The sequence below is a fragment of the Heptranchias perlo genome, chromosome 18 (assembly GCF_035084215.1).
Source record: "Heptranchias perlo isolate sHepPer1 chromosome 18, sHepPer1.hap1, whole genome shotgun sequence".
NCBI classification, from domain to species: domain Eukaryota; kingdom Metazoa; phylum Chordata; class Chondrichthyes; order Hexanchiformes; family Hexanchidae; genus Heptranchias; species Heptranchias perlo.
This window is the reverse complement of record NC_090342.1, coordinates 9,041,646-9,053,928: the sequence shown is the minus strand read 5'-3', so window position 1 is coordinate 9,053,928 and position 12,283 is coordinate 9,041,646. Positions and strand designations below refer to the sequence as shown.

At 41.7% G+C, this 12,283-nt stretch overlaps 2 protein-coding genes across 3 annotated transcripts in view; one reads left to right on the top strand and one right to left on the bottom strand.

Annotated features, from left to right (window-relative positions):
- Positions 1–9,557, top strand: part of nt5dc3 (5'-nucleotidase domain containing 3) — a 33,013-nt gene extending 23,456 nt beyond the window's left edge. Inside the window, exons 9-14 of the mRNA XM_067999333.1 lie at positions 244–345; positions 455–536; positions 1,739–1,825; positions 3,521–3,661; positions 4,571–4,635; positions 5,894–9,557. Coding sequence (XP_067855434.1) covers positions 244–345; positions 455–536; positions 1,739–1,825; positions 3,521–3,661; positions 4,571–4,635; positions 5,894–6,155 — 739 coding nt within the window. The 3' untranslated portion in view covers positions 6,156–9,557. The remainder of the gene's footprint in view (positions 1–243; positions 346–454; positions 537–1,738; positions 1,826–3,520; positions 3,662–4,570; positions 4,636–5,893) is intronic.
- A 933-nt stretch (positions 9,558–10,490) lies between these two features.
- Positions 10,491–12,283, bottom strand: part of LOC137334564 (stabilin-2-like) — a 108,122-nt gene continuing 106,329 nt past the window's right edge. For both annotated transcript variants that reach the window (XM_067999331.1, XM_067999332.1), the window contains one exon: positions 10,491–10,831. In XM_067999331.1, the coding sequence (XP_067855432.1) occupies positions 10,790–10,831 (42 nt within the window). In that variant the 3' untranslated portion in view covers positions 10,491–10,789. The remainder of the gene's footprint in view (positions 10,832–12,283) is intronic.

The following is a 12,283-nucleotide window of genomic DNA, read 5'->3' as shown; positions in this document are numbered from 1 at the left end:
ACATGTCCTTTTCTTTGCTTTTCATTTCGCTGGAAACAAAATTGATATTTCAAGTCTTCTAACAGAAACTCACTTAGTAGGCAAAAGACAGAAATTAAAGAAATTAATTCTTTATTAATTCTTATGTAACTTGAGCAAAACTTATTTTGAGAAATTTGATTTAGTTTGCACTGGCAGTAATTAAACTGTGAGCGGCAATATATTTTTGATGCATTTATTATGGTTGTGTTTCCTTTGTGATAGTGATAAAGGAATGCAGTACATTGTTGGCAAAGATTGGCGTGACCTTTTTGACATCATCATTGTACAGGCTGACAAGCCGGAATTCTTCAATGACAAGCGCCGGTATGTGTGACGGGATTGTACAGGAACAGGTCCATTACCAAGGTTTTGGGGTGGGGGTGCAATATGTCCTTCGAAAACTTGGGTTGAAAGTCCTTTTGTTTTTCTGTAGGCCATTCAGGAGAGCAAATCAAAGAGATAAATTACTCTGGGACAAAATCAGCAAATTGGAGAAAGGACAGATCTACAAACAGGTAAATCCCTTGATTCAGTCCGTTTCTTAAACTGTTACTTTTTACCTGTGTTAAACTCTTAAGTTCTGTGTTCTAGGATTGAACATCACACACACACACACATCTGGCTTCTAAGGCTGAGCATCTGATTTATCGATAATAATGTGATCAGATCAATTATAATCATGTCTTGAGCTCCTTGTGAAAATAAAACATTGAAAGTGGTTTTTAGTTGGCACAAAATTACCTGTATGATTCTGTTGCTTTTATATCACAAATAATTGCAATCTCTGCATCATAAGTCAAAATTGACTACAAAACCAGTTAAAGTTTCAGTGTAAAAATAAAACAGTATGCTGCAGAGATTCTGACAAGCATTTGACAGTGCACATTCTGTTACAAGCCATAGTATAACTCATGGGTATCAGTGCAGCCTGCGTGTACTATTTTTTTTAAAAGAGGTGTAGAATTATTCTATTGACAGATGAGATGAATGTTTCAATACGGTTTATTCCTGATAATCTAAAGTTTTTTTTTGTGCTTAAAAATGTAAATTATCCAATAATTTGAATTAAGCAAAGTAAATGACGCAGCAAGGTGGGAATTTGGTGCGTAAAAAAAAAATGTGAATTAAGTCACTTAAATTAAGAGATGCAGACTCTACTTCATTTAGAGAGTTTCATAATCCATCATTTTTAATTTGGACATATTTGTACCAAACTAAATGGGTTGATGTCTTCTTTCTGATTTTCACCTTTTTTTGCACATTACAATATACATAATAGGCAAGTAGAAAAACTTAGTACAAAATAAACACAATTCTCCCTACATTAATTCAGCCTTCAACTAAAATAATTGGATCCCCTCTCTACGCCATACTGATAAAATGGCCCTTTTACTGAAAGTTATTGCCTCCTTATTGATTTCTTCATAGAGTTCCCCTCCAAAGGTTTGCAGACTCTGACCTGTGTCCTTATTTATGAGATGATGTTGTATCGGTTTAGAATAAAGCAGTAATTAGTGCGACTCTTAGTGCTGATTCCTATTCTTAGTCTCTCGTTTGCTGATGATTCTATATCCTCACTAAGGATGTGTGTGTCAGGGTTTCAATCTTTATCAATATTTATTTCCAATGCGGCACTTTCTTTTGGGAGGGGGTGAGGCGGGGTCTTTGGACTCAAGTCTGTGCTGCAATTTAATCTTGCAATTGGTTTTCACTCCAGGGCAACTTGTATGCATTTTTAAAACTCACTGGCTGGACTGGCTCGAAGGTGCTTTATTTTGGGGATCACATTTACAGTGATCTAGCTGTAAGTATAAACTTACTATCATGGATTAAATCAAAGTAACTGTTCATCTGTATACTATACAAAATGTAATAGTTTTTTTTAATGCTCATTTTACTCCTTTTTAAATCCATAAGAAATAGGAGCAGGAGAAGGCCATACGGCCTCTCGAGCCTACTCCGCCATTCAATAAGATCATGACTGATCCACCTCAACTCCACTTTCCCACCCTATCCCCATATCCCTTGATTCCCTTAGTGTTCAAAAGTCTATCAATCTCAGTCTTGAATATACTCAACGACTGAGCATCCGCAGCCCTCTGGGGTAGAGAATTCCAAAGATTCACAACCCTCTGAGTGAAGACATTTTTCCTCATCTCGGTCCTAAATGGCTGACCCCTTATCTTGAGACTATGACCCCTAGTTCTAGACTCTCCAGCTAGGGGAAACAGCCTCTCAGCATCTTTTCCATATACTAATGGAGGGGGGGAAATGGGGTGAGCGGAGAGAGGCAGAACCATGTAATTGATGTGATAAAATACCTACAACACAATTGGGCTGATACTCAGCATGTTGAGATATGGCATTGCCCTCTATATTTTATCTGCCTGTACACACAAATGATTTTATTCCCCTAGATCACATATGCCGAATTCATTTAAGGTGCTTATTAATCAGATTTCAACTGTCGTTGAAATTATTTTGCATGGTTATGTAAAAATGAAAACACTGATGCTGTCTTTGAGGTTACAGATGTCTAATGTAATAAAATGTTCTGCCTCCAAAACAGAAGAATCATAGAATGATACGGCACAGAAGGAGGCCATTCGGCCCATTGTGCCTGTGCGGGCTCTTTTGAAAGAGCTATCCATTTAGTCCTGTTCCCCTGCTCTTTCCCCATAGCCCTGCAAATTTTTCCACTTCAAGTATTTATCCAATTCCCTTTTGAAAGTTACGACTGAATCTGCTTCCACCGCCCTTTCAGGCAGTGAATTCCAGATCATAACAACTCGCTGCATAAAAAAATTATACGGTGATGTTCCGTCTGCATACCCACTCGCATCTACAACCACTCAAGATCTTGTTACAGGGTCTGTCCATATCAAAGGGGTAATCAAGTTACTGGTGAGATCAGTTCCAGTTGAAAAGTTACTGAAGTTGAATTAATATAAAGATAAATCAACAGCGGTTCCATTTGATTAAATATTTGCTAATAATTCTCTCTCCTAACCAGCTTGCAGTCTGATATCCGAACCATGCATTTGGGTAAGATCACAGATACATGTTAATGGGGTGACGTGGCTTTAGAACTAGTGCTGGATATAGTTAATTATGTAGAACTGTAGATACCATTCCTGACAGATGGATCAGAAATCAAAGAAAGGCGTCTTGTTTGTATTTTTAAAAATTCGTTCATGGGATGTGGGCGTCGCTGGCTAGGCCGGCATTTATTGCCCATCCCTAATTGCCCTTGTGAAGGTGGTGGTGAGCCGCCTTCTTCAACCGCTGCAGTCCGTGTCGTGAAGGTTCTCCCACGGTGCTGTTAGGAAGGGAGTTCCAGGATTTTGACCCAGCCACGATGAAGGAACGGCGATATATTTCCAAGTCGGGATGGTGTGAGACTTGGAGGGGAACGTGCAGGTGGTGTTGTCCCCAGTAAACTTCAGTGAGTATAACTTCTGCTGCGCATAACTAACTGGCGTCCTTTTTTTCACAAAAGGATCTGACCTTGAAACATGGTTGGAGGACGGGTGCGATTATTCCAGAACTGCGCTCAGAGATTAAAACCATGAATACAGAGCAGTACAGCCAGGTGGTTGTGTGGCTGCAGGGCCTTACTGGGCTGCTCGAGCGTATGCAGGTAAGTGTGTCCCATTTACAGCACTGAATTTACGAAGATCAGATGATTAGCAGTGAAGCTATTAAGTGAGTGGCAGCAACACATTAGTGCTTCATTGTGCTGCGCGATACATTTAGGATTCAGTTTCACACCCATCGTTCCATCAACGTTGTCCCACTGATGGTGCAAAGTGTATTTTATATACGTCTCTCCTTCCACTGGCCCAGTTGTGACTTAGTGTGTTACATGCTGGCTGAAGCTGTGCTTGGGGCCATGTCGAATCTAATTAAACAGTTTTGTACCGAGCACTTATACATAACGCACCTGTGAAGTCGCCACTGCAGGAATACAGCTTGCTGTCTTTTGAGATACTGACGAGGCTCGAGTCACTGGGCCGTGACACTCTCAAAATAAACTCTTATTGCTGTCACAGGACGTTCTCTTTCTCTAGCCCCCCACCCCCCGCTAACCCCCCTTGAAGGTGCTGCCTCATCCTGTGTCGAGTTCCATGGATGATGGCAGCCCGGTCAAGTAGGCACTCTTTACTTTTCCAGAAATATACTTCTGTATTTCTACCTCACACAGATTTTTTTTCTAGGTGGGTGGGGCTTCTAAATCTTAATGGGTTTTTGAAATTAGCAAGGATACAAGATATTTTCTCTCACCCCACCAACATAAGTTTCTCATTGTTAGGTAATATGTAACTGTAGAATTATTGCTGGAGGACTTCTAGTTTCTGACCTGGTTCGTGCTGTCTAAGAGACCATCTTGCTATCTTCTTCACTCCATGCAATGAAATTTAAAACTTGCCTCCATCAAATGGAGCACGACCATCAACAGCAGTTGTGTTTTGTTTTAATCACCCACTCTAGCGTACATTCATGTATGTGTTGACATTTGGTGAACTGGTGCCTTTTTCTATTGTTTTAGGCTTATGAAGATGCAGAGTCCCGGATGGTGCTACGTGAATGGATAAGAGAGAGACATGAGTTGAGGTGAGTTTGTAATACCATCATATACACAAGTTGAGGTGAGTGAGTAATAGCATCATACACATGAGTGTGTAATGCCACCATACACACATAGCTGAGGTGAGTGTGTAATACCACCATACACACATGTACTTTTGCATTTTCAGCACACTCACTATTTGGTTAAATGCATTTGAAATCGGTTGTAAATTTTTTAGGTGTTGTACTAGAACCACAATGTTATAATATTCCCAATTTTCTTTCCTCAACGCTGGAATGTTTTTCCCAATTTTCTTTCCTCAACGCTGGAATGTTTTTCCCAATTTTCTTTCCTCAACGCTGGAATGTTATTCCCAATTTTCTTTCCTCGACGCTGGAATGTTATTCCCAATTTTCCTTCCTTCTGTCCTGAAGATGATGTCACCTGCTGAGGCGGTGGTTCTACAGGCACAATTTCAGCCAGTGTGCTCAAGTCCTTTGTGGCTACCCAAGTGGCCAATTGTGACATGTGAGCCCAAACGGCGAGCGCCAGCAGACTATTTGGCTGTGGGGCACATCACAGCTTGGTGTGATCCTGTCCTCACTACTTCTCCTCCCCACCCCGTACACACACACACTTTGCTGCAGGAATCACTGGATACTGATGGGGATAGGAATCATGGATATTTCTTTTTGCTCTCTCTAGCCATGGCACAATAAAGAAAGAAAGAAAGAAAGAATAAAAGAACTTTCATTTATAAAGTGCCGTTCATTTCCTCAGGCTCTGAATTGCTTTTGAAGTATAGTCACTGTTGTAATGTAGGCAAATGTGGCAGCTAATTTGCACACAGCAAGGTCCCACAAACAGCAATGAGATAATGACCAGATAATCTGTTTTAGTGATGTTGAATGAGGGATAAATGTTGGACACAACAGGAGAACTCCCATGCTTCTATGTGAATAGTGCCATGGGACCCTTTACGTCCACTTATACAGGCCTCATCCGAAAGATGGCACCTCCAACAGTGCAGCACTCTCTCAGTACTGCACTGGGAGTGTCAGCCTAGATTTTGTGCTCAAGTCTCTGGAGTGGGACTTGTACCCACAACCTTTTGACTCAGGTGAGGGAATAATAATAAGAATGAGTTAGATAGTTACCATGCATTTCTATCAGTCGGGGAAACCTCTTTTAGAGTATATGTTATTGGGTCAAAGTCATTTTGTATCGCTCTGATTCCTAATTGAGGTGCATTAAGAAATCATTTCACACCACTGACCACTCCTTTTATTTTTGATATTTCAGGGAACTGACCAAGACCATCTTCAACCCCCAGTTTGGGAGCATTTTCCGAACCCACCACAATCCCACCTATTTCTCCCGGCGCCTCTCCCGCTTTGCTGATATTTACATGGCGTCCCTGAGCTGTCTCCTGAACTACAATCTGCACAATACCTTCTACCCCCGGAGGACACCACTACAGCACGAAGCCCCACTCTGGTCTGATCAGCTCTGCGCGAGCATATCCAAAAGCCCCAACGTCGAAGAGATGGCTCAGATTAAATGAGGCACTGTAAAAAGCACCTTTAACCCATTCGAACGCATCGGCTCCACAAACATTTCAGACTTCGCTTTAATCATTTTGTAAATCTCTATTGTATGGATGCATTTGGACTTCAGCGGGCTGTAGCACCATGCTAGAGCTAAGCATCGCTCGGGTGTGCTCCGTTAAGCTTGGAGGAGTCGTCCATGGTGAAGTGGAAAGTTGCTGCTGAGTATCATTTCATTTCCTGTCGAGCGGCCCGAGGTCCTCCGTGGTTTGGGTTGCTATGGGAAACGAATCGGTTTGTCCCGTGCCCGGGCGCGAGTAGTTGTGTGGCCTCCCTATTGAATTAAAATAAGGCCGTCGCCTTGAAAGGCCTCACAACCCTCACCATGTGTCGGGTTGAGTCACAGGAGTTTAATGACGAATTTCTGGCTCATATCTTCTTTTCAAGAGAGAGGAAGGAGTAGGATTATGATTTGGTGGAGAAAATTACCTCTGTTCACTTTACCCAGGACTGATATATTCTCTGTGAGCTGGAGTTAATCACGGAGCAGGATTGTTAGCATTGCCGTTGTGGAGAATTGCACTGCCAGGTCATTTATACTGTACAGAGAGGAGGAGCGTGCTTTAGGGGAAAACTATTTATGTAAGCATAAGAGTCGGACTTGAGGGCAAGTCACGCATCAACATTCACTTTCAATATTAACTTGTGTTGAGTAAGCTGTGTCTCCAAAATATTCCCTTTCCTGATTTTGAAATCTCTTTTCAAAGGATCTCCATTTTTTTTCTATTATATAGCTTCAAAAAAAAAAGTGTGCCAGTCGCATATAAGTAAGTGAAATGTTGGCAAATCTCTCATGAGGACATCTTTGCCAAGTCCAGTTTGTTAGCCAGTAGCAATAGAGTCATTCCTGTTTACCTGTATATGCAAGTTTTGTATAACATTGTTGGCTAGACCTGTTGCATAAGTCATATGTTTTTGTTTTAAATATAGAATTAGGAGAGTTGATCGAAAATTAGATTAATGTGAAACGTTTTGAGGTTTTTAAACACGAGGAGGGAAGTAGCAAGGTGATGAGGGTTAGAGAGAGTCCAGAGGGAGAGGATCCAGGCACTGAAAACTGTGATCACTGTAGCGAGGTTTGCTGGGAGGGGGGAATGGATGCACGATAAGTCAGAGTCCGAGTGTGGGCTGAGATGTAGCCAGTGGGAGCCATTGTGTTTGGTCGTTCTGTGTCCTGATTGTTGTGATACATCCCACAGATTTTCAATCATGGCTCCTAATTGAACAAGTCCAGTGTAAAGTACTTAAACTGCCATTCACAGAGCATACTTGACCCTTTTTTTTCTTGCTTTTCTGAATAGCCCCAACCTATTATTCCCTCAGTTGAATTTTCTCTCGTGTTTTAAGACAAGCCCAGCATACCAAGCACAACTTTAATACAAATTGGTTTACCTTAACGCTTAATAGCTAGCTTGTTGCTCCTTGATGTAGAATTTATTATCCCTTTGGTGCCAAGTTTTATGAAGTGCACAGTATTCCTTCAGAAATACATTTGCGCTCACTGGTCATGTTACATGCAAAATGTGTTGTTTACAATGTTAAGGATGCTGTTAAATTTAAAACTGAACATTTTTGAAAGCAATGTCTGAGAAAGACAGGTTGAGAAATAGGTCTAAACTTCAAGAGCTAAAATCTGACTGATTACAATTTCATAGAATCGTACGGCACAGAAGTAGGCCATTCGGCCCATCGTGCCTGTACTGGCTCTTTGAAAGAGCTATCCCATTAGTCTCACTCCCCTGCTCTTTCCCCATAGCCCTGCACATTTTGCATTTTTAAGTATTTATCCAATTCCCTTTTGAATGTTACTATTGAATCTGCTTCCACCACCCTTTCAGATCATCATAAATTGCTGCGTTAAAAAAAAAATCTTCCTTTTTTTTGCCAATTATCTTAAATCTGTGTCCTCTGGTTACCAACTCTCCTGCCAATGGAAACAGAGTAGAAGGAAAGAAGCTATCAATCATAATTTTGAATACCTCTATTAAATCTCCCCTTAACCTTCTGTGCTCTAAGGAGATCAACCCCAACTTCCCGAGCCTCTCCATATAATGGAAGTCCCTCATCCATCTCAAAAATCAGCAGCTATTTACCCATTCATACCTCTCCCAAACCAGTGAGATATCACTGTTCCTCCTTCAGCCACACTTGCAACCTCTTTAAGTGTTGAATTAGGAATAGCTGTGTTTTGCGGTCTCTTGCCCTGTAGGAGCTGAGTTGGAACTACTGAATCTGTTCTCATATAAGACTGTTACACTCAGCAGAAACGTTTAATTCTATTTGTTCAGGCTGGATCTGAACCAAAGTCCCAAAGGGTTTTAGCCAATTCTAACGCCCAGCTGTGTTAGACGGGAGGGTGGAGTTTTTCACGGCCCCATGCCACCAATGGGGCCTCCCGTGCAGTGGGCAGCCTCTGTCCATTAATGTCATTGGACGGAGCATCGCGGGCGGTGCCCTCACTATTTTAGAATAAGCTGCGTGCACGCTCTTGGAAGATTCCACCCGTGATTATCAGCTGTGTCGCTTATTGCAGTTTGGGGGAGGTCAGGAAATTTAATCTTAAATGTCCGCAGATTTGAAATTTGCCCTCAAAGCTCTAATCCAATTGAATTGAAAATCAGTTTTAATAAAGAGTGGTCTTAATTGTAGTTCTGTAACCTAGTGAATGGAATGATCGTAGATATTGAAGTACTTTGCTCTTCAGATGACCGATGCAGTTTGATCAAGGTGGATCTTAACTGACTACGTTTTCAAGGAATTCTAATGGTGGCCTTTTCTAAATTGTAGGATGAAAATCAAAATATGCGACACTAAAATCCTTTGACGTTTAATTATTGATCTCCAAAGAATTTTGTAATGGTATAGGGGTACTTTATGAAAAAACGTTTTTATTTATACAATTTGAGATCGTGAGCAGAGTATGCAACATTCTTTGAAATTCGTGTTACATGGTGTAAATTCTGTTTTTGCTAAGAAAGGGACTTGGAAATTTACGTTGAAAGATCTTAAGCAGTGATTATACAATGAAATGTAAGAAGCTGAACTTTGGGTTCCTTTCTTATTTTTTTAAGCACCATGCAAATCAAGTGTGTTTCTCTGTATTGACGAGAGCTAACTGCAGATAATTAAAAGATTTGGTTTTTTCCCCCACCAAGAGCTTCTCTGCAATTTTCATTGTAGTAAAGGGCTGCACTGGTTCAAATGCATGTGAACAAGTACAGTTTCAATGTGCTGCTGACCTTGCTACAGATAGGAGTTGTGCAAACCATGAAGTCTAATAGTTTGTAGCTTTGGTGACGGTCCCTGTAATGTAAGTTTTTTTTCTGTTTGATGTGCCAATAATAAAGGAAATGTTTGAACATTGGCGAGGACTTCAGTACGTTCAAATCAACATTAACCGTTTACTAGTAGTTCGTAAAACACTGCTTCAGTAAAGCTGCACCCAGCAACGAAGAGATTTATTTTTTGCTGCCTGTTGCCTTCTCATAAATTAACTGGCATTCAGATTTCATCCAGCCTTCTCACTACAGCTGTTGATCATTTGGTTTTAATATAGAAAAGAGAATTGCAACAATTTTTTCCTTTGCCAGTCTCCCTTCAGTTGAAAATGCTGCGTACACTCCCTCCCCCCGACACACTTTTTTAATAAAAACCTTTCAGTAACATTTCCAGTACAAATGAAAACTTCCAGCAGATTATGCAGTGACCAGCTTTGGTTATAATTCACAGGGCAAGCTCAGGACATCCCATTTGCCTTATGATTTGGGAGGAGGGTGGGGGTGGAGGTAGGGTTGCCAACTCTGGTTGGATGAATTCCTAGAGGTTTCACCTCATGACCTCCCTCCTGCCATTGGTTACCTGACATGTTGTGCACCACCCGCCTACACCAATTAGAAAGCGAGCAGTTTCTTTGTTACCCAATTGGATGATTCTGGACCATCAAACAGCCATTTTTTTTTTGCCATCTCCAATATTTTAATAATTCCAATAAACAGAAGTGTTTGAAGAAAATGGAAAAAAAAGCACAGCATTTTTTTATTGCCCCAATGATTTTTCTCCTGGGTGTTGCTTGCCAGCAATGACCGGGAGATTAATCTTTAATTCTCGGAGACTCCAGGACAATCCTGGAGGGTTGGCAACCCGAGATGGAGGGGATAGGAGGACCTCCATGTCCTTCTAGAACTTTCTATTTCTAAACGGGGGGAGGGGGGGGACCTTGTTTAACAGTGAACCTGAGGTTTTTAATTCAAAAATAAAAAAAAAAGTCATTTTTTAGATAATATTTTCCACAGTTTTCTTTGAATACTTACATTTTATTATAATCTATTAAAGAGTCAGCTAAATATTACAATCTTACAGTCACTACTCCCAGCTAATTTTTTTTTGAAGGAAGACTATAAAATATGTAAAAGATAGATTTAATTTTCATCAATCCAGCCTTGGCTGGCCAACCAAAGATGCTCCCTGGCTCTTAAAATCTCCTGTGGTCCCATAGTTCGTTGAAGATAGGTCGCAGTGCTGCAGTCAAGATAACTTACAATGTTTCCAGAATTTCTTTGATAAAGATACACACAGACCGTTGACTGTGTTGCTATTGTTCATGACCATTATTTGTTGACAGCTGTTGTTCATCCTATGGAATATTAAAAAGGGGAAGAAATTTACCAACCTAGCTCCACAGATGGTCTATAGCCTTGCCCGTACCCATATAGTAATAGGTGTCGGCTGTGGCTCAGTGGGTAGTGCTCTTGCCTCTTGAGTCAGAAGGTCGTAGGTTCAAGTCCCGCTCCAGAGACTTGAGCCCAAAATCTAGGCTGACACTTGAGTGCTGCACTGTCGGAGGTGCCGTCTTTCACTTGAGACGTTAAACCGAGGCCCCATCTGCCCTCTCGGGTCCCACGACACTATTCGAAGAAGAGCAGGGATACTGCTAAAACTGCAGTAAGCTTATCTGCTGCTTGACCAACCTACCCATTAGGGTACTGACTTAGAGCCGAGTGAGAAGAATCACAGTCCCCAGTGATGGATCTACCCCCTTAAGTCTGATCAATGAGCTGGTGGCTGATCAATCATCATCAAGTGTGCTTGAGTAGTGCAGATCTGCCTAGTGCAGATACTGGATTAACAATTCTGCCACAGACCCCTGATTTGGTTACAATCTTAAGAACAGGAGTAAGCCATTCAGTTAGATCACGGTAACTCCATCTACCCGCCTTGGTTCCATAACCCTTAATGCCCTTGCCTAACAAAAATCTTTCAATTGACCCCCCAGCCTCAACAGCTTTTTGGGGGAAGAGAGTTCCAGATTTCCACTGCCCTTTGTGTGAATTCCTTCCTGACATCACCCCTGAATGGCCTAGCTCTAATTTTAAGGTTATGCGCCCCTGTTCTGAACTCCCCCACCAGAGAAAATGGCTTCTCTCTATCTACTCTATCAAATTCTTTAATCATCTTAAATACCTCAATTAAATCACCCCTTAATCTTCTATGCTTAATCTTCCATCACCGGGCATGTGATAGAAACATCCCAACCCAAAGAGTCCCCCATTAACCTCCCCCTTCCACCAGGAGGATGGTAACTAGGCAACTGCTCAATGTGGATTTGAGCCCTTGACAGGTAGACAGCACATAGCTGCAACTTCTCACGAGCGATACAGTGAGCAGTGCAACTCACCATAACATGCGTCTGCATTGCCATCATCCTCCTGACCAAAGCATGAATACTTTACCCCATCAAGTTGGAAGTGCAGAGTTTCAGTCGCAGCTCTTTGCCACTCTGCAATTGAATCAGAGTAGGCACCAAGACCCCGGTAGAGGAGCACATGTTCGTATACCTCACTTCCCACTTCCAGATCCCAAGTCTGAGTCTCCTTATCTCGCGTGTGACCAGGCAGCCACTTTTAATATAATGGAAGGACCTATACAGGATAACTTCATGTGACTACAAGGTGATGAGCAGAACAAGAGTGTGTTTTTGATGCTTGGCAGCACTCCAGTGCAGTACTGAGGGAGTGCTGGACTGTCGGAGGTGCCGTCTTTCAGATGAGACGTTAAACCGAGGCCATGCCTGCCCTCTCAGGTGGAC